The sequence below is a fragment of the Megascapheus bottae genome, chromosome 6 (genome assembly GCF_031878675.1).
Source record: "Megascapheus bottae isolate mThoBot1 chromosome 6, mThoBot2.hap1, whole genome shotgun sequence".
Taxonomy (NCBI): Eukaryota; Metazoa; Chordata; class Mammalia; order Rodentia; family Geomyidae; genus Megascapheus; species Megascapheus bottae.
Genome location: NC_143514.1, coordinates 2,315,329 through 2,342,788, shown reverse-complemented (window position 1 = coordinate 2,342,788; position 27,460 = coordinate 2,315,329). Strand labels below are relative to the sequence as shown.

Genomic DNA, 27,460 nt, shown 5'->3' with positions numbered 1-27,460 from the left:
CAAGTGTGTGCCTGGTCCTGGGGCTTGAACTCGGGCTGGGCACTGTCTCTGAACTTTTCCACTCAGGGCTGACACTCTATCACGTGAGACACACCTTCACTTCCGGCCTTTTGGTGGCTAACTGGAGGTAAGAGTCTCAGAGATTTTTCTGCTGAGCCTGGCTTTGAAACATTTTTTGACCTGAAATATTGGCGTCTCTGCCACTCAATAAAGAAGCGGACTGACTTAATAGCCAGGTAACTTGGCACCATCTTCAGTTCTAGGGGCAAGTTCGTTCCACTCCTCTGGAGAAGGCCACCCCTCCACTCCCAGATTCCAACACCATGCAGTAAGGTTATATGCCGAAAATGACCTTGAGGTCAGCCAGAGTGAGCTTGCTGATGGACTCGGCGGACTCAGAGAGAATCTGCTTGGCCAAATCTTTCTTCTTTCCTTGGAGCGCCAAAATTTTTTCTTCCACTGTTCCAGCACAGACAAATCTAACACAAACAAGGGAATGATGAGAAAGCCTACTTGAGAGTGTACCCAAACTCCCACCCTGCTGCTGAGCTTGGTGCCATTTGTTCCTTAAGCTTTCCCACATCAGAAGTGCAATCCACACAACCTTTATGCCATCTATGTAGCTCGGGCTGAATTTTTATTTCATCCTGAATCAAGGGTATCTGAGAGCCTCAAATAAACAAAGAATATCTTATCCCAAAGTAGCATGGAGCTAGGGGCCAGCAGCTCTCATCTCTTATCCCAGCTCTTCAGGAGGCTGAGATCTGGACAGCTTATGGAAGTCCAGTAAAAAGCTGGAAGTGGAGCTACGGCTTAGGTGGTAGAGTGGTAGCCTTGGGTTAAAAAACTAAAGGACAGCACCCAGGCCCTGAGTTTGTACCCATTACTGGCACAAAACAAAACAAAAATCAGAGGGCCCTGGGGCCTTGTTACCTATGGATGACAACATCTTTTTTCTGTCCCACTCGGTAAATCCGATCACAAGCTTGATCTTCAAGTGAAGGATTCCTGTTAAACAGAGAGGTTTAGCTCAGGGATACATCCCAGACTGAGAGTGACAAGCTGAGGACCAGAGGCAAAATCCAGCCTATTGTCTTTGTTTGCTTCTTCCGCTAAAAAAATGGCTGTTCTATTTTCAAGGGGATTAAGAAAATAAGGCAAAACCAAGCACAAAGGATAGGCAAGAGACACCATTTAGCCTGAAAAATATGGACTATTCCAGAAGTCTGACAGCCCATTCTAGGCTCTATGGTCTAAGGAGGGCTGCTATGATAATGCAGCCCTGCCAGTTAATAACAACCAGCAGTCCAGGCAGGCTTAGCTGGGTGGCTTCCGCTGGTCCAATTGCAACCCTCCATTCAGGCTTCAGCCCCTACTTACAGATGCAAGTGCTGGCAGACATTCTCAAATAGTTACCCTTTCAGCCTTCCTCCTCCATGAGTCAACCAGGGAGGAAAGATGTCTTCCTTCGCAGACTCTCACGACCAACTCCAATTGCTTTCTTATCCCATCTCTTTACCATCTCAGATAACAAATTCACCATCTCAGGCACACAGCACAGATGTGGGTATGGTTCCCTCCCTAAGCACCTGAGCACATTGTCCCAAAGGTGGAGCAGAGGCGTCCATTTCCACCAGGCCCAGACACCTAGAGGACTAAACAACCCAGCCATCCCAGTGCCCACAACACAACTGAAAACAGGAACTATTCTTCAGATGTCACTGGTAACATCCAGTATCCAGAAAGCACTGCCGCCAGCCCTGGGAGCATGTGTATTTCTAGAATGACTACGTACTCTTCTGCCTTCTCCTTCTGAATGGATCTAGGGTTGACATTTCCCTGGATCCCTCAGCAGTTTCACAGGAGTTGAAAGAGCTGCCAGGAAGAGCTCTGCTCCTACTTTCCACCTTAGATTATCAGGAAATAAATGAACCTTTCTGCAAGTTCTAGGGTTTGGGGTCCTGCTCTCAGTGGCTCACTCAGCTGCCTCTGTATAACCTGCCCCCTGTCAGCTTTTTGCTGGCTATTTTAGAAGTGGAGTCTAGAAGACTCTTCTGTATAGCAGGCTTCAAACCTCAGTCCTCCAGGTCTGAAGCCTCCTGAGAAGGTGGGATTACAGGTGTGAGCTACCGGTGCCCTGTGTGTGAATTAATGCTATTAAGGAGATCTCTGAAGCCCGCGCAGGAACCAAGGAATGTGGTCTACACTCCCCCCTGCTCACAGCCCAGTATCTGTGGACACATACGAACAGATGCACTGGGCCCCACTGCCCCTGCACCCCTCTCTCCCTGTAGGACCAAGAGCACTCAAGGAAGGGCCAGATCCATTACCAGTGCATGTCCAGAAGGAAGAGATGGTTTCCTCCGATCAGGTTTAGACCCACACCTCCAGCCAGGAGAGAGATCAGCATCACCTTCCAAAGGAAGCACACAGGGGAATCGATACAGGAGATGCAGGGTGGATCTTTGGGGTCCCCAAAAGGTCTACATGGTAAAGGCTTGGCCTCCCTCAGCTCATGGGGTGCTGGAACCTTGAGGGTCTTTAGGTCATGGGCGGAGAGGTAAAGAGGACCTGGCCTCAGCACTTTCCTCAGTCTGTTTTGTTTCCCAGCCAGGAACTGAGCAGCTAGGCTCTGCTGCACACTCTTGCCACAGGCCCAGAGCAGCAGGGCCAATGGGCAATGAACTAAAATCTCAAAAGCCATGAGCCTAGCTAAGCCCTTCCTCTTGTACACGAGTGGATTACTGCAGGTATTAGTTTTAGCGATGGGAGAAGGGCAACAGGAACTCAAGTTTAAGCTCCAGACCAAAATAGATGAACCACAGGTCCCTACGAGTTCCCTGCTGAGTCCTGAAACCTTCGATGCCACCTTCTGCCTCCCTGTGGAAACCAACCTCCTCTCCTCCTGTGAACCCACCTCAAAAACTGAAGTATGTGGATACTGTCCGTCAGAGTCCAGTCAGCATTCTGTGACCCAACTGTCCCCATCCTATCCATCCCCATCCTTCCCCTGCTTCAGTAACTTTCCCGCCACCACGCAACTCAAGCTTCGTGTCCTTACCATCTAGGACTCTATGACTCCTGCTCCATGCTTGCTCACAGCAAAGACCCGCCTCTGACCCCTGGTCCTCTCATCACAGCCAGCTGCCTGAATCTGTCTAGTTTAGTGCTCATCTTATTCTCTTTAGCCTACTCGTGCACTCTGACAAGTCAATGTCTAATCAGCTCTCAACATCCGAAGAGACTGAGAGGATGAATATTTTAAGGTTGAATTGCTCTATTATCTCTAAAAAAAAAAAAAAAAATCTCTAAAAAAATTTCAGGTTGCTGCTTTTTTTTTTTCTTTTCAATTCCAGAGTCAAACTCACTGGCCTCACACTCAGCTATTTTGCCTATGACTGGTGCTCCACCCCTTGAGCCATTCCCCCTCCCCAGCTTTTTGTTGGTTGGTTAGAGATGGAGTCTCTCCTGGCTTTGAACTGTGATTCTCTGGCCCTCTGCTTCGAGTAGCTGAGACCCCAAGTGAGGCAGTGTGCCTGCCAGTACCTGAGGGCCTCTGGAGTGGTTAAACGCCTCCACCAAGTCCATTCTCTGTTTGGGGTTCACGGAGCCATCGATGGTGGCGTGCGACAGCCCGTGCCTCCTCAGGTGTGAGGCTACCACTTTCAGCATGCTGGTCCACTGCGAGACAATGACGCTGGAAAAGGCACAGTAAAAAGCAGTAAGCTGGCTTCCCTGTAGCTTCATGCCCTTCCCATTAGACGTAAAAGCCTCTGTTCACCTTGGGGAGGGCACTACGAGGTGCTGCACCCCCACAGTCCATGTGGAAAGGCTCAGGTTCTGGGTGACAGTGCTGGGAAATGTGTGCCCTTGAGGTCCAGAGACCCCATCTCTTCTTCAGGCTCCACTGCTTCCAGGCAGTGACATGAACCTGCATTGCCATGGCCTTCTGCCACCCTCACCAAAGACCTAAACCAGTGCCGTCCCCCAATCTCAGCCTTGACCCTCCCAAGCCACGAGGCAGCTTAACCCATCTTTGCTTCCTACATAGTGATGGGAGAGTAATGCAGGCACGCATATTTAGATCACACAGGAGGCCTGAACTCAGGGCCTCCCGCTCACACATAGCTTTTTTACTCATGACTGGTGCTTTACCACTCAAGCCACACCTCCACTTCCAGCTTTTGGCTGGTTCATTGGAGACAGTCTCCTGGATTTGTCTAAGTTGGCTTTGAACCTTAGCCTTTTGAGTAGCTAGGATTGCAGGCATGGATCAATGGTACCCAGCTCTAGATGCAGTCTTGCCTCGACATACCCTTTTCAATGAGTGCCAGGAATATTTTAGTTTGAAACCATGGAGGATCTGTTCTATGACTTCTATGCTTACTACAAATCCTGGCTCAGGGCCTGGAGTTTGGCCTAGTGGTAGAGTGTTCACCCAGCATGCACAAAGACCTGGGTTCAATTCCTTGGTACCACATGCATAGAAAAAGCTGGAAGTGGTGCTGTGGCTCCAGTGGTAGAGCTCTAGGCTTGAGAAAGTCCCAGGACAGTGCTCAGGCCCTGAGCTTAAGATTGGGAGGGCAAAAAAAATAAAAAGCCTTTGACAGAAAAAGTTTTTAAAGTTTACGACCATCAGCAGGAGCAAACTTTCTGAACGATAACTAATGCTTGAAGTAACACTTTTACCTCTTCTGAGTCCCTGAGGCTCTGCAGATTGCCTCCAGTTCTGCCAATAGCGATGACACCTGGAAAGGTAGCACTGGCATTGTGGTTTCCACGGCAGGCTCTCCTCCCCCTGCTCGACCGCAGCCCACTCGTCCACAAACCCATCCCTACTCCACTCTCCCCTCTGGAGCCAGAAGGCTTGCCTGGATGTAAGCTGGGTGGGACCCTGTCCTGATTTTCCCACTGAGGACAAGGCCAGGGCCACTTCACTGGCCCTGCACTCCCCTGTGGGCGTGGCTCTCACTTCTCTAGGCTTGTTTCTCAGGGAGCCATCTTTACATGGCACTTCAATTGTACCAGAATTTTCCCCAAGACACACCTTTGTGTATTCTGTTCTCTTCGCCTTACACATTTTTCCCTGTCAGCCTAGTGTTACTTTTCAGCAATTCTCCCCAAGCCCCAAAGTCTAAGCTGGGTAATGACTGCCCATAGACCTTACTCCCCACAGCGCCTTTGTCTCTATCTCACTGTCCTCTCCAGGCTATGGCACCTAATCATTGCTTACTAATCATGTCTTTCTCTCAGGACTGAGATGCTCTAAGCAAAGGCAGCACATGTCTGGCTCATTTCTCTTCTCCTGGCCCCTAGGAAATTGCTAAACATCAGGTACTATCCTGAGATTCTTCAGAAGACGAGAAAACTTTACCACTTTAAGGGCTGTTCTAAAATCACTGCAGATCTGTCTAGCTCTCCAGGCATTTACCCAGAGGCCCTCGGGCTCACTCACTGCAAACAGGCACTGAGACACGTGGGCAAGCCCCTGGAGCAGAGCTGCCTTTGTTCTTCTGACCTCTCAGAAGACCCTAGAAAGCTGGGGTATTGGCTCATGCCTGTAATCCAAACTGCTCAGAAAGCTGAGCTCCAAGGATCACAGCATGAAGCTAGCTGGGGCAGGAAAGTCTGTGACACTGTTGCCAATGAACTGCAAAAAGGTGGAAGGAGAGCTCTAACTCCAGTGGTACAGTGTAAAGTTTTGAGCAAATAAAGCTGAGACCTGAGTTCAAGCCACAGTACCAACACACACACACACACACACACACACACACACACACACACCCTCCAAAACCCAAAATCCCAAAGAAAGGAGGGACAGAAGCACCTTGGTACTCTCTCGTGTGTCTTCAAAGAGCTCCATCTTGAAGCATGCACCATTTAGGGACACAGTGGGAGCTGAGTCCGAGTCTGGGAGTTCAGACAAGGTGAGAGCGCTGAGCTGCTCCTCCAGGGACAGCACAAGCCCTTCACTCTTCAGCTCGGCTGGATCCAGGGCCTGGAAGGAACACGAACAAAGGGTTGAGCAGTGAAGCAGCCAAGTATATTGCTTGTGGATAAGGTTCCTTGATTCAGGGAACAGTGTTTTGAAATTTATCTTTACTATCTTTATCTTTACTCTTCAGAAAACCCTGCTCAAGAAGGAGAGGCATGGCTCAAGGGATAGTTAAAAAGCCAAGCAAAAGCAAAACGAGTTCAAGCCCCAGTAGTGGCACAGGCACGCGTGCGCACACATACCCACACCCACACCCACACCCCCACACCCCCACACACACAGCCCCATGTAGACAGTGACCTTGAAAGTTTTCAATCATATCAAAGATAATTCAAATGATTTTTTTTTTAAGACTTGCCAGGCAGATGACATGATCATGCTGTTTCCCAGCTAGAATAAATTACCTCAGCTGGGATTCCAGATGAGCTTTTACAAAACCAATGTAAAAGCAATGCTGCCATTTAACCACTTGACTTGTCCTATCAATACGCTGCTAGCAAAATTAGCATTATAACATTCTGAAACAGCAAAGCCTTCACAAGTGGTGTCCTTTTTAACCAAGGACCATTTCCCATTCTTAAACAATTCATCTCACACTAAATAATAAAAATATACTCTCCTCAACGCCATGGAATCATCGAGATCAGTGTACCTGAAGTAACACAAATAGATCCCCCTCAAAGGAAAATCAGGACTGATCCCCACAGGTGAGCACCTCTCACAGCCCAGGCCCAGAGCCCGAGGCAGTGGCTGGAGATGGGGCGGATCCGGCCACAGCCTCTTCTCACCGACTTCAGTAAGGAAAGATGGCAGCAGCATTGGCGGAGTCTCAGCAGCTGGGAGAGGATGTGCACGGTGCTGGGGCTTCCCGAGCTGGCCGTTGCATGGTGCCCAGGCCCAGCGGAGCCAAACTCCTGAGCCACTGCCAGAAGAGAAGAGAAGCCCAGGAGATGGCCGCTTAGAACCGACATCTGGAGAAGTAGGAGGAACTACAGCCTTTTTTGGTCTGAGATGCGGTAATTTAGGTATAACACATGTTGTAAGATTTCAAAGCAAAGGGAAGGAGTTTTCTTTGTGAATGGAGCAGACTTCCTGAGCAATGACACAGAAGCGGAAGCTGCCAGGTCTCGTCTATGCTGAGGAAAACACCTTGCTCTGGCCACAGGGTGTTGGCCGCCCTCCGCTCCCTCAATGGACAAGAACCCTGCTTTCACTGGTGGACATACCCAGAGTGTCTGGCTCACCTCGAAGGAATGCGTTATTGGGGTTTCTTTCAAGTGTGCTGCCTCTGCTCTCTTGTCTCTTCAGATAGGACTGCAGTGCTGACCTGCCTCAAATCAAACAAGACAATGTCCACCTTCCATCACGAAACAAAACCAGCTGCTGAGGGTCACTGCTGACCTGTGCTTAGAATGCGCGCAGGGCAGAGAGATGCAGCTGTGGGCTTCAGCAAAGATGCCAAGCTCCTGGCAAACATCAGCCCAAAGGAATGATCACCTAAAAGCCCATGGAAAAAAACCTCACCGGGTACTGGTGCCTCACACCCGTAATGCTAGTGACTCAGGAGGCTTAATGCTGAGGATTGGGGTTTGAAGCCAGGCCAGGGCAGACAAATTCAAGAGGCTCTTGTCTCAACCAGCAAAAATTAGTACTATGCTGACTCACCACCACTATGCTCCTGAAGTTTCCTTCCCACTCCCCTTTTCAGTATTTGTTTGGCATCAATATGATCTGTGCGTGCGTGCGTGTGTGTGTGTGCGCGCGCCCTCACCTTCTCTCTTCTACTTTTACAAGAACCAGCTAGCAGGTGTGAGGTATATGAACTGAGCAGCACGGTGAGAACAGATCTGGAATCTGGAATCATAGGCTACAGCCTATGAGTGTAAACAACCAACATCAGGGAGGACTATTACAAAACCAGCTTTCGTTTCACTTCCACACTCAGGTGACAAGTTAGCTGACAGGCTAAGGGTCAGAAATGTTTTCCTGACGTACTCTCAAGAAAACAGACAGATCCCATACCCTAAATATATTTTTTTCCCTATTTGGCACAGCTGGGGTTTGAACTTGGCTCTGTGTGTTCTAAGCAAGTGCTCTACCCCCTGAGCCATGATCCAGCCCTTGTTGCTTTAAGCTATTTTTTTTTTTTTTTGCCAGTCCTGGGACTTGAATTCAGGGCCTGAGCACTGTCCTTGGGCTTTCCTCAAGACTAGCACTCTACTACTTGAGCCACAACAGCACTTCTACCTTTTCTAAGTATGTGGTACTAAGGAATCAAACCCGGGTCCTTTCTGCATGCTAGGCAAGCACTCTATCACTAGGTCAAACTCCTGGCCCTGCTTTAGTTATGTTTTAGGTACGTTCACTTTTCTTGTCCAAGCTAGCCTAGACTTTAGCAGGGCTGGCAAATATGTACCACCACACTCAGCGTTTTTCACTGAGATGGGAATGTTGAAAACTTTTGCTTAGACTGCCCTCAAACCAGGATTCACCCAGTCTCTGCTTGTAAGTAAGCAGGACTGCAGGTATGCACCACTGTACCCAGCCCCTTCAAACACCTTATGCTTTCCATGAAAGGGTGTCAGGGATGAGCAAGCTTAAAACTTTGCCTTCGATGTACATGAGGCAGAGGTGAGACAGGAAGGAGAGGGGGAAAGGGAGATTAAAAGGGCCTAAAGGTTAAGTAACACATCTATGCCATCAGCACAGTTAAGGAGCTGGGATGCTGGATTCACTCGCAAGCACGGGCAGGAACGAAACAATTTTAGAAGGAATGCCCTCACATACCTGGATCTTGCATAAAAGACATTGTACACAGCCTGCTCATCTTCAGAAAGCTTTAACTGGTGCAGTTGAAATGCACGCTGGGGAAGCATCACCTGGAAGAGGAAGAGGAAGCTGGTGAGAGCTGAGCACCACAGAGCAAACCACCAGGAAAAGCAGCGCCAGCGCGGCCGAGACAGGAGAGCTGGGACTGGGAGGCTCGGGCTCGCTCCAGCTTGTTCATCCTTCCATGTGCCTCTCCCCCCCACCTCCCCCCCCCCCCCCCCCCCCCCCGGCGTACATGTAATTACCAGGGGTTTCCCGGTGGCATCTAGCTGGTCTTTGGTTCTCCTCAGCAGGAGGCTCTTGGTCAGAATGCTCAACCGCTCTCCTCCCTTCCTGGATCCATTGTCCACCTGACTCTTCCACAGACTGAACTCATCAAATGGAGAACAGCGCAGAAATCTTTGGGATGTGTGTGGGGGGGGTTGGAGGGGGGAGAGGGTGATAAGGAGAGGACACAAAGTAGGGGAAGGGTAAACATGAGAGAATGTGGTCAGTGTCCACCTAAGACATTGGCGGAAACAGACCACCATCATTGGGTTACACTTTCATTCTGTCATTATAACAGCATTCAGAGAAAAATCTCAGCTAGGCAGATCAGAGGGTACAAGTCCATAATGAAAACTTCTTAACTATGTCTACAGGGTTACAACAGGACCAAGAAATAATAGCTAGAATTTCTTCTTAAAGCTTCAAAGGCAAGCCAAGAAATCCTATACCCTCTGATGGTCTGCCTTAACCAGAAGTATTTACTTTTATGCCATTCTTTGGGCTTGAACTCAGGGCCTTGTGCTCTCTCTTGGCTTTTTCACCCAAGGCTGGAGCCACACCTCCACTTCCATGAAAAGTTTTTTTTTATTTTGTATTTATTTTTGTCATTTCTGGGACTTGAACTCAGGACCTGGGCCCAATCCCTGAGCCTCTTTTGCTCAAGGCTAGCACTCTATCACCTGAGCCACAGAGCCACTTCTGGCTCTTTCTGTGTATGTGGTACTGAGGAATGGACCCCAGGGCTCCATGCAAGCTAGGCAAGCACTCTACCACTAAACCACATCCCCAGCCCGGAAGTTAAGTATTTTAAAGTCAGCACTTTTTTCTGTTTGCCTCAAATCATTGGTAAGGCTGACCCCAGTCTGTGTTTTGGGCAAAAGTAACCAAACCCACTCACCACACTGAAGAGGACTTCTACGTCCCGATTCAACTTGCCTTGCAATTTTGCATATGAAAGGACTGGATGTAATCAAGGTCGTCGACCAATGATACTTGGTTATGTGTTAATTCCATAGCCCCTAAAGGTTAGCACAGTGGCCATCTGCTGCAGAACAGGTAACCTGGCATGGGAGAAAGGCCTTGTGCTGGGCGGAGAGTCACTCACTTGAGCAGCGAGTACATATCCAGCAGGTTGTTTTGAATGGGGGTGCCGGTGACGGCCCAGCGGGCCTGGGCTTGAAGCTTGCACACAGCGATGGATGCCTGCACACGAGGGTTCTTCACACTGTGAGCCTCGTCCAGTATCACCCGAGCCCAAACCACCTGGAGCAAAGGCGCGGAGACACCCTGGAAGGGGCAGAGGTCAGGGAGACATGGAATGTGAGCGGCTGGGAGACAAGAGAAGGGGAGAGGGGGAGAAGCACCCCTGAAGATGCACTCTAGAATCCCAGGGTCTCACTACACTCAGTTACAAAGGAGAGCCTCTCAGGTCCCTTCAGAGTCTGTCCCAGAGCTCAAGATGCCCAAAATGTTTTCCTATTGGAGGGTCTGAGTGTTTTGCCAGTACTGGGACTTGGATTTAGGGCCTTGTGCTTTTGCTCAAGACTGGTGCTCTACCACTTGAACCACAGCTACATGTCTGGCTTTTTTTGCTGGTTAATTGGAGATAAGAAAGCCTTGGGTTAGTCTGTCTGATTTGGTTTTGAACCACAATCCTCAGATCTCAAGCCTCCTGAGTAGCTAGAATTACAGGTGTGAGCCACAGGCATTTGGTCTTAACTTGAATTTTCATTTATTCTTTCAACCCACATCTCAACCATGGCTCTAAGCCAGGACTTCTCCAGGTATTAAACATTTACAGAAATCTACTTTAGGGTGTAAGGTACTAGGCTGGATGTGAAGGGCAGTTCCAGCTTGAGGAATTCAGATTCCAGCTGGAAGATAAACGAAGGTAAGGACCACACAGGAGATAACGGGAGGCAGGGACTCAGGGGACATGGTACTGAGCCCGGAGCGCCTGGTCCCGAGGCAGCACAGCACACACGAGAGCCCCACCTCACAGCCCGGCATGAGGTGAGGCCATATATGAGCACCATGCACCAGGAGGCACTCAGCCAGATGATGGGAACAGAGCAGATTCTGCCTCAAGGATTCATGAAGCAGATGAAAACAACCTGGGAAAAGGACTGGGCCCAGGGGGGAGAGCAAGGACAGGGCATGGCAGGACCACGGATACTCTGTGGAAAGCAGTGGAGAGCACCAGGAAGCTGGGGCATTCTAGGAATCCCCCAATTCGGAAACCTGTAAACATCCTATACAATCACATGCTCTTAAGCCAGGCCCTGGTGACTGATGCCTACAATCCTAGCTACTTAGGAGGCTGTGATCTAAAGATCGCGATTTAAGTCACCCTAGGCAGGAAGGTCTGAAGTTCTTACCTCAATTAGCCACCAAAAAGCCAGAACTTTAGCTGTGGCACAAGTGGTAGAGCACTCAGCCTTGAGCAGAAAGCTTAAGGGATAGAGCCTAGGCCTTGAGTTCAGGCGCCAATAAAGTACACACATACATATGCAATTAACTACATAATTAAACAAACATATCAGTAAATAAATAACAGATGGCCAAAAAGAGCACCAAGTATCAATGTTGGTCAGAGGCTCTGGACACCCCATCAGGTGCCATGTCTCCCCACCCCCACGGCCCAGCCCCCTGAGCCTCACCTGCGCACTGAGGGCCGCACCTGGGACCTCCCCGTCCTGCTTCTCTGTGGGAATCTCCTTGGCTAGGAGACTGTAAGTAGTTATCACGATGTCATATGTAGACAGACTGCAGAGACATAACACAAAGCAAACAGTGCATGATCTTCTGTGGACAACAGAGGCAGAGCTGAGCTTCATAAAGATACTTAGGGCTAGAAGAACTGACTGAATTGACTAAAAAGAACAAGCAGAGCTGAACACGGTGGCTCACACCTGTAATCCTAGCTACTCAGGAGGCTGAGATCTGAGGATCCAGGTTCAAAGTCAGCCTGGGCACTAAAGTCCATGAGACTCTTATCTCCAATGAACCACTAGAAAACCAGAAGTGGTGCTATGGCTCAAGGGGTAGGGCAGTAGCCTTGAGCTGAGGAGCTCAGCAACAGTGCCCAGGCCCAGAGTTCAAGCTCCGTGACTGAAGAAAAAAACAAACAAACAGAATTGATTAACTTGGGTCCTTCCCCCGCCCTCCTCACACACACATGCACATGTGCCTACACATAATTTTGGAGAGGTAAATTTTATTACTTGGACTTCTCTACCTCTTAGCTCTGATTGCTTCAAGTCCACTCACTACAGCTGGAAGTCTCCCCCTCCTCTCCAGTGAGCCTCAGAGATCAGACTCTGGCTGGGTCATGTTAAGCCTGGTCAGACTTGGCTAGAACAGAGAGCAAGGCAGGGCTAGGAACTGATTTCAATAAAGACTCAAAATGGATGATGCCCAAATCCCAGAAAAGAAAAACAAACCCTCCCAGCACTGCTTGCCTCACATCAAACATGTTTTCTCCCTTCCCCTCTGGTCTATAATAGACTGTGAAGAGCCAGTAATCAAATCACATGCTCAAAGTTTTTAGCCCACTCTACGCAGATTCTCATTAGAAGCACAAATCTTATTCCAATTAAGCTTATTGATGGCGACATGGAGATGTTTGCCATGTCTTATCCAGAGGCAGCAGTGGCTACATACTGCCTTAGAATCAGACATAAGAAACAGAACAAAGAACCAGAAGTGGTCCTGAGGCTCAACTGGTAAAGCTCTAGTCTAGCCTTGAGAAAGTCCAAGGACAGTGCTCAGGCTCTGAGTTCAAGCCCAAGGATTGGTAAAACCAAACCAAAACAAAAATGAAGGTTAGAGAAACTTCTTATAAGTATAAACAACGTTGTTTTCATCTTTGATTAGAGCAGCAAGTATTTATCTCAGGATAAAACACAATTTATATCACAATTAGAAGCAGAAAATATTCCTTTGAAACCAAAAGAGAAGCCAGTGTATAGTATAGCTAAGCTGCAAAGAGCTTATCTAGCAAGGACAAGGCCCTGGCTCCCTTCGGGAATTTGTACTCAGTATAAAACATGACACTTCTTTTTTCTTTTCTTTCTCTCTTCTATTATTTTCTTTTCTTTCTTGTCTCCCCTCTCCCCCCCCCATCTCTGTATCTTGAATCTTTTTATTTGCAGTTTTGGGAAGCAAACTCAGAGCCTGTACATGCTAGGTAAGAGCTCTACTACTGAGCTATACCCCCAGCCCTAAATCATTCCAGTTCGTAAGATGGTTTATATATGAAAAACAGCCATAAGAATACACAGAAAACGTTCAATTGAACTCTGCAAGGCAGATGGTTCCATTTCCATTAACAGAAAAAGAACAAGAGTTCTAGAACCAGAGACACTGTGACATCTCCTCGGTTACCAGGGCATGCTGCTGCCTCCTGGTGCATAGCTCTGGCATTGCAGCTGTTGCTGGGGACAGTGACAAGGACCTAGCAAATTGACGACCACTGGATCTCAAGATCCCTCAGAAGAGCAAAGGTTTGGTGATGGGAGCAAAACTCCATGTTGCCTTTTTTTCTGCACTCAGGACCAGCGGTGACTCAGTGCAGCGCTGGCACACAGGAAGATTCCCCAGGAGTAGGCCAAGCCGTCCCCCTCCCAGCACCCCACCTCCCCCACCCCACCCAGGCTATGCACTTACGCTTTGGCGTGTCGATTCCGGTTCGGCCCGTGGTAGAGGTAGACTGTCAGTTGGCTGTTGCTCACCCGTTTCTGTACCTCGTTTCTCCAGTGATGGATCAGGGAAGCTGGGCAGACAATCAGTGTTCCATGAGAAATGAAGCTGGAAGAGTCTGGGAGAGAAAACCAGGAATCAATCCACAGCTGCGTCTCTCCACTGGCTTTGCACCTTCTGTCAGTACTTCCACAGAGCTGACAGAGGAACAAGAGATGGACGACATGATTCTTTGAAACAAAACACTTCACCATTTTCTCCTTATAAATGGGCCCTTATAAAAAGGCAAGCTTGAGCTACAAGTGACAAAATCTCTCAAAAAGAAGAAAAAAGAACCAGGCACCTTGGCTCATGCCTGTAATCCCGGCTACTCAAGAGGCTGAGAGCTGATCCCAGTTCAAAGCCAGCCAAGGTAAAAAAAAAAAAAGTCCATGAAACTATTCTCTCCATTTGATCAGCAAAAGGCCAGAAGTGGAACTGTGGCTCAAGTGGCAGAGCACCAGGCAGCCTTGAGTGAAAAAGCTAAGGGACAGAACCCAAGCCCTGAGAGTTCAAGTCCCAGTACTGGTACCAAAAAAAAAAAAAAAAAAGACTTACTATGATTAACCTAACTCTTCTAGAGCCCTGGCTCTTCCCATAATTTTTTCTGTCACAGATGAAGCTAAAGTTTATAATAAAAGGAAACACAGGGCCGGGAGTTTGGCCTAATGGTTAAAGTGCTTGCCTACCATGCATGAAGACCCAGGTTCGATTCCTTGGTACCACATACATAGAAAAAAGCCGGAAGTGGTGCTGAGGCTCAAGTGGTAGAGCTCTAGCCTTGAGAAAGTCCAAGGACAGTGCTCAGGCCCTGAGCTCAAGCCCAGGACTGGCAAAAAAAAAAAAAAAAAAAAAAAGGAAACACAGTCACTGTAATTAACACATTGAGCCTCAGAGACAACGCCACAGGAAAGCCCTCTAGTTTGTCTAGAACAGGAGCCATGGTGGCTAAGAAGCCTCCATTTGGGAGTTCAGATCTTTAGAAATGGCACTAGACCCTCATATGTACCGTCTTTGGAAAGCCATGTCAAAGCCACATTTTTGTCCTTTTCTTTGCTCTTGTGCTGATTCTTCTGGGTAAGTATGAGTGCAATCATGGTCAGGGTTTTCCCTAAACCCATGTCGTCCGCTGTAAAATGAAACATTAAATAAGTAAATGGCTAAGAGGAAAAATATCAACGTACAGTCAAGAGAAGAAGCCAGAGACAGCCAGTGACCTGTCTATTTCGGTGCCATCTAGTAACTAAAGAGGTTCTTCATTTTCCTTGTTAAAATGAACTGTTGCCAGGTGCTGGCAGCTCACACCTGTAATCCTAGCCAATTAGGAAGCTGTGATGGCTCATGTTTCGAAGCCAACCCACGAAGGGAGTCCATGAGACACTTCCGGTTAACCACCCAAAAACCAGAAGTGGATTTGTGGCTTAAAGTAGCACAGCACCACTAGCCTTGAGCAAAAGAGCTCAGGGACAGTAGCCAAGACCTGAGTTCAAGTCCCATAACCAAAAAACAGAAAAGAAAAAAAAAAAAGAATTCATATGGAGGTTTTTCTATAGTGTGGGCAGACACTCATGGCTTTGGCCTATAATCCCAGTTAATTCTAGGCCAGCCTGAGCAGAAAAATCCACAAGATATCATCTCCAAAATTACCAGCAAAATTTAGGGCTGAAGGCATGGTTCAAATGGAAAACATGTCAGTCAAGCAAGCAAGCCAATTGAGGCCTTGATACCAAAAAAATGGTAATAATCTGGATCATTCTATAATCCCACATGAACTGACTGGTATCTATTCTGGTTTGACAATGGTGCCTAGACTTCTCACTTAAAAAAAAAAAGGGCCAGGAGTGTGTCCTAGTGGTAGAGTGCTTGCCTAGCATGCAAGAGACCTGCGTTCAATTCCTTAGTACCACATACATAGAAAAAAGCCAGAAATGGTACTGTGGCTCAAGTGGTAGAACTCTAGCCTTGAGAAAATCCAAGGACAGTGCTCAGGCCCTGAGTTCAAGCCAGGATTGGCAAAAACCAAAACCAAAACATCATCTGACAGAGCTGAAGGAAGATGACAGCATGGTTGGGCTTCAAATCCTGACGCTGCTGGAAGACTGAACTCAGCAGGCCTGCCCATCACCTGTGAGACGCATGCTTATGGGGCTGTCCAGAAACTCCGATTCAGCACTCTTGCTCACTCTGCCTCAACTGATGCTGCTGCATACCTGCTCTGCGTCTGGGAACAGCGAGGGGTTCATTCTCCCAGGAGGGAACTGTCTTGGCATCAGCATGAAGGAAGCTTGGGCACTGAAGCTCTAACTCCTTGAAACATTCTACAACGGACTGGCAGGAATGAAGGGTAGTCTGTGGACGGGGGGGGGGGGGGGGGGGGGGGGGGGAGGGGCGCAGCCTTACAAAGTGCGGGCCAGACTCAGTTAACCTCTCTTTTGCTGCATGCAGCTAGCTGCATGCTCATAAGAGGCTACACATTTCTACCTTTTAACATCCTTATCTGCAAATGAAGGAGTCACAGCACCCGCACCACCAAAGCAATCCAGTACAGCTACCACCATGCCTTCCCCCCAATCATGGTTGGCTCTGACAATACCACACTTACCCAGAATCCCTCCTTGCGGCTTCTGACGTTCCCGCCATAGTAACCAGGCCAGTGCCTGCTTCTGGTGCAGTAATAAAGGTACCTGACAAAGGTACCAGATGGTATGTGAAAATTCCCACTGAGAGGATAAGCAGGCCCTGACTTCAGCTTTCTTGTGTTGAGGAGAAGGGAAATGGAGGGGGGTGGGGCTTGAACTCTGGGCCTGGGCACTGTTCCTGAGCAATGAAGCTCAAGGCTAGTACTCTGCCACGTTAAGTCCCAGCGCCACTTCCAATTTTCTGTGGGTTAATTAGAGATAAGAGTCTCATGGACTTTGCTGCCCGGGCTGGCTTTGTACCTTGATCCTCAGATCTCAGTCTCCTGAATAGCTAGGATTACAAGCCTGAGCCCTGCCTGGTTTCAGCTTTTATATTAAGAATCCCTACCCTCACAAACATTCACGCATGAGACCTGGTTTGTCTGCCTCATTAACTTGTGTCAGTTTCTGCTGTGCACTAGCCATTCTGTTGGTTCTTCCTATCATGTCTCTTAAATCTGACTTTCCTCTCTAGCCGCAACCAAGTGCACACTGCTGATCAGGTATTTCAGTAGAGTTTTTGTTTGTTTGTTTGGTTTTTAAAGGACCCTCTAAACCTTTCATGCACCAGTAATGGAGCTTGAACTGAGGGTCTGGATGCTGCCTCTTAAAATGTTTTCACTCAAGGCTGGCACTCTACCACTTGAACCACAGCTCTTCTTCTGGCTTTGGCTGTACTCTCTTGCTAGGATTCCAAGTGTGAGCCACTAGCATCTGACCTGCAATTTCTTTTAAGGCACAAGTGGGTAGATAATAATTATTGGCCTGGAGTGCTGTGTCCCTAGAACTCCTGCCATGGTTACAATGCACTGCAAGGCGCGCTGACCTCTCAGAGCTCCACACGTCACCCTACCAACACTACAGAAACTCCTCTGCACCCCCAGCACGGACCCCGAGGCAGCAAATGCAAACTTGTAAGGAAAGATTCTGCTTCTGGACACTGGTGGGCCTCACCTGGAGCCCTAGCTATCTTCCCCAGCTCACCTTCAAGCCAGGTGGGTCTTCTGCCACTGCTGTCTCCCCAGGACAAGACTCGAGCGAACGATGTAGCTCGTCAATGGCTTCACTTGTGACTTTCCACACAGCATGAAGGCGATCTTGGCTCATACGTCCTGCACACAAACCAGAATTACCCAGAGATGCCACAGCTACTGTGTGCCCACCACTGCAGAAAAGGACATTATGGGCCCAATGTGAGGTCGGTACTCACTAACAATTCTGGTCTCCTAAGCTGGGCACTGGTGGCTCACACCTGTAATCCTAGCTAATCAGGAGGCTGAGATCTGTGGATTACAGTTCAATGCCAGCCCAGGCAGGAAAGTCAGTGAGACTCTTATCTCCAATGAACCATTGGAAAATAAGAAGTAGAGCTGTGGCTCAGTGGTGAAGGACTAGTCTTTGAGCAGAAGAGCTCAGGGACAGCACCCAGGCCCTGAGTTCAACTCCCACCACCCCCCCCAAAAAAAATTCTGATTTCCCCAGGTTCACCTGGATCTCATAGACCTCTCTTTGTCCCCAGCAGCTCGCCTTCCATATCTCGGGACATTTTGGAGGCCACTACAGAAAACTTCCCCAGCCCGGGCCAGCATCTCCTGTCCCCCGCTACATCTTTCCCACACCCGAGCACACTGAACAAATGGTATCTCTACACTTCTTTTTCTTCTACGTCTGCCTGGAGGGTTGTGAAAGCACAAATAATTATAATGTAGAACATAAGAAGAGCATGAAGAAAAGTCAAGCCCTGGGACAGGTACTAAAAAAGGAAAGAAAACAAGCCCTAAGGTGGGCACCCATGAACTGGAATAGACTCAACTTTCAAGATTTGCTTCTCCCACCCTTCTCATGGACACAGATGTCCACCTGCAAGGTCTCAGCTGACTCTCAGGGCAGCCCTTCCCTACAAGGCTAGGCCTGGGATCCTACCTCCAGCCGTCATTCGGCAGGCTGCCTTCGGTCTTTGGGAGTCCAGAGGTTGGGCATCAGGACCCTGAAGGCGCTGAGGAGGTATCAGGTGGAGGGGCTCAGTAGTTTTGGTGACTTTACTCTGCTGTGGTGCTTGAGAGCTGCTTTTCTCATTACTTCCTGCTGGAGAAACAGAAGCAGAGCAGATTGATGTGGAGAAAAGCAGGTGAGGAAGTGTATGTGTGGGGGTCAAGGGTCATGGTCATCCTCAAAAGCTGGGAAAGGCCTTGTAGGGGACAGAGGTCTTAGATCTGGAAGAGGTTAGTGCATAGGAACAAGAGCGTTTTTACAGGTCGCAGGGATAATCTAAATGTTCAGAAGCAGAAGACAGAATGGAAACGTGAACCAACCAGCACGCCTCTAGCCAGCATCATGAAAACCCAAGTTCCAGGGCTTCAGCCCCTGTACCTTGCTCTGGGGAGAGGGCGAGAGCACCAAGGGACTCCTCCAGCGCCTGAATCTGCTTGAGCAACTTCTCCCCCTTGTCTGGAAGAGCCTGGATATTCACCGATGCCAGTAAGCTCTGAAAGAAGTCCCATCAAATGCATTCCTCCTTTCCAGCTGTTCAGACCCAACCCCCAGCGCTCAGCACTGGTGCCTCACACCTGTAATCCCAGCTACTCAGGAGGCTGAGATCTAAGACTGTGGTTCAAAGCCAGTCCTGACAGACAAATTGGAGAGATTCTTAATGCCAATTAACAGCACAAATCAGGAAGGAGAACTGTGGCTCAGGTGATAGAGCACCAGCCTTAAGAAGAAAAAAAACAAAAAAAACCCAGAAAACTCAAGGCCCAGAGTTCAATCCCAAATACCAGCAGAAAGCACAAAGAGAGACCCGAACACATATAGCCTAATCAAAATTCTAAAATTATGTTCTTTTAATTGTGTGCATAAAAACAGGACTTTTTATGCTAGGAACATAGCCTAGTGGTAGAGTGCTTGCCTAGCATACTTGAAAACCCAGGTTCAATTCCTTGGTACCACACACATAAAAAAGCTGTAAGTGGTACTGTGACCTGTGGTAGAGTTCTACCCTTGACAAAGCCCAAGGACAGTGCTCAGGCCCTGAGTTCAAGCTCCAGGAATGGCAAAAAAAAACAAAAACAAAAACAAAAACCCACATACAAAAAAAACATGGCTTTTTTTTTTTTTTAAATCAGCTAGTTTACTAATCCTGAAAATATAACCACAAGAAAAGACAGACACTGGGGCCAGGAGTGGTAGAGTGCTTGCCTGGAAAGTATGAAGCTCTGGGTTCGATTCCTTGGGACCACATACATAGAAAAAGTCAGAAGTGGCGATGTGGCTAAAGTAGCTGAGCACTAGCTTTGAGCAAAAAGTGTCCAAGGACAGTACTCAGGCCCTGAGTTCAAGCCCCAGGACTGGCAAAAAAAAAAAAAAAGACAGACCCTGAGCCTCAGGCTGTACATCTTCTGCACTGGCTCCTTGGACCCCTCAGTTGGTCCTGGGTGCCCTGGTCCACACCAAACCAGCCTGGGTAAGCCAGAAAGGCTCTCATCTCAGCAGTTACCTTCTTCTGCTTCAGCTGGGTGGCCAGGTGCAACTCCTGGGCGGTGGGGGCTGCGGGCTGTGCCTTCTTGGAAAGTGGTGCGACTCTAGATTCTTCTCTTTGTCTCCTTTGACCAGGGAGCATGTCCTCCTCCTCCTCTGAGTCCTTGGTCAAGTCAAAGAGAAGCGGGCTCCCTGGCTCAGAGAAAGCCTCCTTTTGCTCCTCCTCCTCCTCCTGCTCCTCCTCCTCCTCTTCACTGTCTTCACTGCTGGAGGCAACTTGGTGTCCCCATCTCCGGGCATGCCCTGTGGGAGCAGGCCCACGGGCCTCTGAAGACCCCTGAGGTTGCCCTTCCTGGAAGGTCTCTGTGCCTGGGCCGGGCTCTGCCTTTGTTTCCCTAGCCTCCCAGTTCTTAGGGTGCTCCCTGGCGTGGTGTCCCCCTTTCTGGGGCTGGCTTTCTGGGTTTTGGCGAGGGGGAGAGGGGGCTTGCTTTTCTCTCGGAGGCTCTGCTCTGCTCTCATGCTGTGACTCCTCCAGTGGGGCCACCGCGCATGCTCCCGGTGCCTGGTTCCCACGGCAAGACGTGGATGCAGGGCCCGGGCTTCCGGATGTGCTGCCTCCACTTCCCATGGCCTCGGTGCTCCCCTTCCGCAACACCTCTTCTACTCCATATTGTGTCCCCTTTGTGCCCAGGTCAGATGCCAGGCCCTTCTCCATCCCGCGGTTCCCTTCTGCCTTCGGCTTCTGCTCTGAGCTGTTGACCAGCTGCCTTCCCTCCTCCTTTGGCTTCTGGTCGCCCATCTTTTCCACACCTTTCCCACTGTTGCTGTGTTTGAAGAGAGCTGGTTTCTTATTCTTGTCCAGCACCTTGAAGGGGTTTCTCTCCTGGCCGGAAGGGTGAGGAAAAGTCTCAGACACAGGCTGAGACTTACTGGTGACAGGGGGATTTTCTGAACTAGGATCCTAAGGGAATGAATGAAAATGATTAATCACAATATGAAATGTTTATGTAGCCTTCCTGTCTAGAAGGAAGACACACAACACAAGTGGCTCCAATATTTCTAGACATTCCTGATATTTCTGCATCTAAGGAAGTGTAGGAGCCAAACACAAGGTTTCCTCACTTCCTTTTGTGTCTGTACTGGGGCTTGAACTCAGGGCTTTACACTCTCACTTGGCCTTTCTGCTCAAGGCTGGTGCTCTACCACTGGAGCCACAGCTCCTGTCCTATCCCCAATGTCTGGGCTATTTGCAGGGTGTCTTCTAGCCCTACCAATCCAGGGCCTTCTCAATTATACTATCCAGGTGCCATTATTAAGCACATGTTGGTCTATAAAAACATGGGGAATGGGAGAAAAACATGGGAAGGGATATCAATGTTCAACAAGTAATGTACCCACTACCTGACGAATGTAACTGTGACCCTTTTTACATTGCCCACATTATACAATTGAAAAAAAAAAAAAGGGGAATTAGTCAACAAAATCTCTTTTTTTTTCTTGCATTTAAAACCTTAATACTTATGTAAATACAACAGAAGGCAAATAATGAAAAAAAATTTTTCTTTTTCTTTTTGGTGTGTGGGAGATTGAACTCAGGCCTATATATGCTACTCTGCCACTGAGCTCTAGTACTAAAACATTAAATAGTGAATTCAACAAATGGAACTTTGAATAGTCTCACTTGAGTCCATGTGCTTAAAGAAAACTCAAGAGTTTGATGACCAATCAGTTTACTGGTCTTTTCCGTTAAAGCCACATATTAAATACATATTAAACTTGGACCACAGGCTTGTCGAGCAAGTGCTATGCCATTTGAGACAGGCACCAGACCTTTTCAGTTACTTTTATAGATGGGGTCTCTTATATTTGCCCTGACCAGTCTCAGACTATGATCCTTCTACTTATGCCACCATTGCACCTGGGACAGTAACTGAACTATGTCTGAACTATGAACTGTGTGTGCGCTGTCGGTTGAGACGGGATTGTGCCAACATTTTGCCTGTGCCGGAATGACTCACAATCAGATCTCCTCTTGAGCATCCATATTGTGCCAGTACAGGCTTTGAAAACAGATCAAGAATTCCTACCTTCCATGGAACATTTCCACACCAGCGTTTCCCCTCTGCCTTGCCTTTAGCACATCGGAAGAACAACCTAATGAAATATAAAGTACAACTAATTGAGACAATAAAAATCCATTAAAACAAAATACTGTATTTTTAATCCAAGAACCTATCTGTAACTATTTGATCCTGGCTTTGAGAGGTCACTTGAAACCACTCAATATAGATTAAAAAAAAAAAAAAATTGTAGCACATTGGGATTTGAACTCTAGACCTTGTGCTTATCAGACAGGTAATTCTATCAACTGAGCTATATCCCCTGATCCTGCAAAAGAATGTAATAGCTAAGAAGCGGAACAAGGATAACATATTACCTATGTGCAGGTTTATTCTTTTTACTCTGTAAAGAACAAATAAAGTGAAGACGTCTATCAGTAACAGCTTCTAAAATCAGAAAAAAAAAAAAAATAACCAGACATTCTGTGCACCTGGCAGCCTAAAATGAACCTGACATCTAGATCCATTCCAAGTCCCAGGAAATGCAAAAGAACAAAACTAGAACACTGGGAGAATAATAGAATTTTAATACTGGAAAAGACTACAGTGGGGGGGGGAGGGAAATGGGTACCAAGACATGTGAAAGGGTATCAATGTATGTGAATTAATGCACCTTCTATCTGGCAAATATCATGTAACCCTTTTACTAATTACAATAAAAAAATTAAAAAAAAAAAAAAAAAGAGGGCCGGGAGTTTGGCCTAGTGGTTAAAGTGCTTGCCTACCATGCATGAAGACCCAGGTTCGATTCCTCGGTACCACATACATAGAAAAAAGCCGGAAGTGGTGCTGAGGCTCAAGTGGTAGAGCTCTAGCCTTGAGAAAGTCCAAGGACAGTGCTCAGAAAAAAAAAAAAAAAAAAAAAGACTACAGTAGGAACAACCAGATCCCTTCAGTAAGTAATTCACAATACATTCTCTTTATTTCCAGCTATTTCTTGTCTGTTGTCCATACTTATTAAATAGTGCTGAATAAAATAGAACTGATTTTTTTTAAAAAATTACCTAAAATGATTCCTACAAACCTGAAATCAGTTAAATAAGAACTTTTAAAACTTTTAAGTTGGTAATGGACTCAATCAAAAAGTATGTTTTGCTGGGTGCAATGGTTCATGCCTGTAATCCTAGCTACTCAGGAGGCTGAGATCTGAGGATCAAGGTTCAAAGCCAGCCCTGGCACAAAAGGACCTGAGACTCTTATCTCCAATTAACCTCTGGAAAACAGGAAGTGGGGCTTGGCTCATGGATAGGACTGGTAGTCTAGAGCTGAAGAGTTCAGGGACAATGCCCAGGCTCCAGGGTAGGGCAGTATCCTTGAGCTGAAAAGCTCAGGGACAGCGCCTAGGCCGAGTTCAAACCTCATGAACCACAAAAAAAAAAAATATAATAATAATTGTGTGTGTGTGTGTGTGTGTGTGTGTGTGTGCATGTCAGTGCATCACATCTGCAACCCTAGCTACTCACAAAGACCCAGGGGGTCTTGGTTCAAGGCTTGCCTGGGTAAAAAAGCCTACCTGGGGAAAAAAGGACAGGAGACTTTATCTCCAAACAATCAGCAAAAAGCCTGCTGGATGCATGGCTCAATTTGTCATGTAAGAAGGAAAGTTGCAATTTATTGAGGACTTAGCATACATGTAGATCTTTTCTCATTTTATTACCAGCATTAAAAGTTTGTCAAGTAAATAGAGAGTCCCTTCTTGAACACTTGTTAAATTTGTCATTTAAAATATGCTGTAAAAATCGTTAATAAATTCTTTAATTAAAAAAAAAAAAAAAAGCTGTCAAGAAAAAGCCAGGGCTGTAGCTCAAGGGGTAAGGCGATAGCCTTGAGCTGCAAGGACAAAGCCCAGGCCCAGAGTACAAGCCCCATGACTGACAAAAAATAAAAAGTTGGCAAGTGGTTAGTTAGCTCTTGGTATACCGAGATCAGCTCAGCTACTGATAGACAGAGATGACCACGGACCTAACTATCCAGAACTTAACCACAGGTCAGACTTCTCAGATAAACTGGTTGCTCAGCCAAGTGTTAGGGAGTGAGGGAGGGCATTCATGTTTATTTTACACACTTACCTGTGTTCTTTCTTACCCTGGGGTAGAAATAAACCCTGAAGCTCTACCACAGAATCCTCATGCAATAAACAATGAGAAACAGGAATGCTTGAGAAAAAAAGAAAATGAAAACTTACTTTCAGTAGACAAGGAACAGCTGTCAACATCATAAATCAGACTCTTACGCCGGCTTTCCTACAAGTGGTCTTTCCCACCTTTGCAAGTAAAGTACTATAGCAAGTGTGTGAAAGTGTGAGTGTGTGTGTGTGTGCCCCCCCCCCACAGGGCCTCACACACCACCTTTTTGTTTGTTCGTTTTGCTCCAGGCTGGTGCTTCCCATGACTGGATTTCAGCTTCAAGCCTGGAAAACCTAAATACGCAAACCTACCGCGTCCATCCCGCAGGCCGGGCGGGTGGGGGTCCTGAGGGTGGGGGTGCGGGGCGGGAGGGGATCGGGGGTGCTGGAGGCGGGTGTGTTCCGGGGCCCTGCGGGGCGGGGGTCCAGTCCCGCAAACCTACTCGGTGGGCCGCACGAAGCTGCACGTGTCCTCCCGGCACACGTAGAAGCTCTTTCCTCTATTCGGGCCATCGCGGACGCCGGTCTTCAGAAAGCAAGCAGTCCCTGAAGAGGCAAAAGGGTCAGCAACCGCGGCGGCCGCGCCAGCCCGACCGGCCCCGGGACCCCGGAGCTTCCGCACTCACCGTGCGCGGGACACCGGACAGCGTCCATAACGTCCGGCTCTCCTCGGGCAGAAAGCCCCGCCCCCGCCTGGCCACGCCTTTGGCCACGCCCCCTCCGTGCTGTAACCAATCATCCCCCTTCCTACTATTCTCCGCCCCTAGTCTTAGCCATGCCTCCGTCGATTGTCAACCAATCATAGGTGAGATTCGCTCATCTTCAACCAATCATCGCGGCGCTTTGACTTAATGAGCGCGAAATCAAACGTGGCGCGAGGGGGCATGGAAGCCTGGGGTCTGGGCGGACTCCTGGCCGGGAACCCGGCCCGCCGCGGGTGCCGGGATGGCCTGCCCGGCCCCGCAGCCCGAGGTTAACTTTAAAAGCCTAGGAAGAATCCAAAGCTGGGTGCGACTGGCTCACGCCCGTAATTCTAGCTGCCCCGGAGGCTGAGACCTGAGGATCGCGGTTGGAAGGCTGCCCGGGCAGGGAAGTCCGAAAGACTTATCTCCAGTTAACCACCCCAAATCAGGAGGCGTGGCTCAAGTGGTGGAGCACCGGCCTTGAGCAAAGCATCTCAGCGGCAGCGTCCAGGCCCTGGCTTCAAACCCTAATACTCTGTCCCTCCCTCTCTTACACACACACACACTGGGTCTTGTGCTTTTGTTCAGGGACCTACCCGGGACTGTGATCCTTCCAGCTCTGCCCGCCCCCCTGAAGTGTCCCCCCCCCCCCATACGCACACACACTCTTTTGGAAGAGGATGGTTCCCACAAGCTCACCCAAGGATCAGTGGGCCATCTGGACAGATGCAGGATTCCATTCCCAGCCTCAGCACTGCAGGACCCAGGCACCTGATGTCTAAAGCCTCTCGTATAGAAGCCATGAAGAACATACCTTCCTTTTACTTGAGGCAAATTTTTGGGTTTCTCTGTATTGTCAAACTTTTTGTATTGGTATACGCTTCCCAAGTTGAAAAATCAAGGATGAGGTTAGAGGGAAAGAGAATGTATCTGAGGTTGGCATGAGTTGCATCAATGAACCAAAAGGGAAGAATGGGCATTTGTTGACGGAGAGGACCATATGTCTCAGACATACGGAGTGACACGTGTGCTTGTGGGACGGGGACAGGATGGCTGTGATGTCTGGAGAAACTGAGCTGTGGTGAGCACAAATGTTACAGGGGCTCAGAGAGAGGAGACAAACTTTGCGGTATCATTTGTTAATTAATCAGTCCTTAGTGAATAGCTTTGTGTGTTCCCAGCGTGAAGAAAACACTTGGGAGGCAGTAAAGGAAGGCAGTGTCCTTTATTGACACTTGAAGTATAAAACAACTGTTTTCATGGCAGGAAACTCACTGAATAGAGGAGATTGAAACCTTAAATGGCAAATATCAAATTGCAAACGCCAAGATGAATACAGGGCTGGAGAAAGACATGACTAGAATTTCTGTAGAATTAGTATCTATGTCATTTCTTACATGAAATACATAGAAATGCACTCCATCATGAGACAAAGACAACAGCAAACAAATAGGTAGAGCAAGGCTGGTCTCTCTCATTTGAACCATAACAGGAGATGAGCCTCACAGACTTTACTACTCAGGGTTGGCTTTGCACCTTGAACCTCAGGACCTTAGACTCCTGAGTAGTTAGATAGGTATAAGCTACTAAAGCCTACTTACATGGGAATATTTTCATTATTCCCAGATTGTAATTTTTTTTTGCCAGTCCTGGGGCTTGAACTAAGGGCCTGAGCACTGTCATTGGGCTTTCTCAAGGCTAGAGCTCTACCACTTGAGTTACAGCACCATTCCTGGTATTTTCTGTGTATGTGATACTGAGGAATCAGACGCCTGCAATCCTAGCTACTCAGGAGGCTGAGCTCTGAGGGTCATGGTTCAAAGCCAGCCCAGGCACTAAAGACCATGAGACTCTTATCTCCAATTAACCGCTAGAAAATTGGAAGTGGTGCTGTGGCTAAAGGGGTAGGGCAGTAGTTCAAACTCCATGACTGATAAAACAAAATTTCTTGTGTACATGTTGACTAGATGGAAAAGTATAGATCGTAAATATCTGATGTGTAGGAAAATGAACATGATAATTTTTTACATAATTCCAATTTGAAACAGATAAGACAAAAATCAAATCTGTAAGTAAACATTAGTGAAAATGTTTTTCTTCTACAAATACCAAGCCCTCGGTCTCATATCCTGTCTTCTTTTGGGCATGTATTCTGACAAGTCCTTTGACAGGCATGGTTGCATTTCATGCTCACAACACCCAGCGGGGCAGTGGGTATGCTTGAACATCCATTTTAAAGATGAGGACATTGTATTGAAATGTAGAGCAGCTACAGAACTGGCCCAGAGGCCATATTCCTAGTCCACTCACAGGCCTCTCCTACAACTCTGAAAGAATCAGTTTTGTCCTGACTCTGAGCCCCAAAGCTGACACCCACAGATCAGATACCAAAGCCAGGCTTTGAGACTCCCAATCCAGGTCCCAACCCAGACCAAAAACACAACAGTGTTTATTCAGTGATTCATTCAGATATGTAGGTCAGTAACTTACATATCACTAAGCTTTTGGGTGTTTGTGGTGGTATGTAGACAGGCTCAAGAAATCCCAAG

At 47.9% G+C, this 27,460-nt stretch overlaps 1 protein-coding gene across 2 annotated transcripts; it reads right to left on the bottom strand.

Annotated features, from left to right (window-relative positions):
• Nucleotides 1-270: 270 nt before the first annotated feature.
• Ttf2 (transcription termination factor 2) lies at nucleotides 271-24,886 on the bottom strand. Of its 2 annotated transcripts, none has more exons than XM_090334093.1 (23): nucleotides 24,855-24,886; nucleotides 24,672-24,774; nucleotides 24,173-24,259; nucleotides 22,071-22,137; nucleotides 20,003-20,944; nucleotides 18,880-18,994; nucleotides 18,433-18,594; nucleotides 17,494-17,621; nucleotides 16,434-16,515; nucleotides 14,841-14,960; nucleotides 13,760-13,910; nucleotides 11,752-11,857; nucleotides 10,197-10,378; nucleotides 9,070-9,223; nucleotides 8,783-8,874; nucleotides 7,240-7,322; nucleotides 6,784-6,917; nucleotides 5,828-5,998; nucleotides 4,690-4,748; nucleotides 3,547-3,697; nucleotides 2,331-2,413; nucleotides 934-1,008; nucleotides 271-479 (listed from the first exon to the last, which is right to left on the bottom strand). In XM_090334093.1, the coding sequence occupies exons 1-23, from the start codon at nucleotides 24,880-24,882 to the stop codon at nucleotides 335-337; spliced, it is 3,420 nt and encodes a 1,139-aa protein (XP_090190219.1). In that variant the 5' UTR covers nucleotides 24,883-24,886; the 3' UTR covers nucleotides 271-334. The 2 variants fall into 2 exon arrangements, with proteins under 2 accessions (XP_090190219.1, XP_090190220.1); XM_090334094.1 differs by having other exon boundaries at nucleotides 18,433-18,591.
• Nucleotides 24,887-27,460: the final 2,574 nt, after the last annotated feature.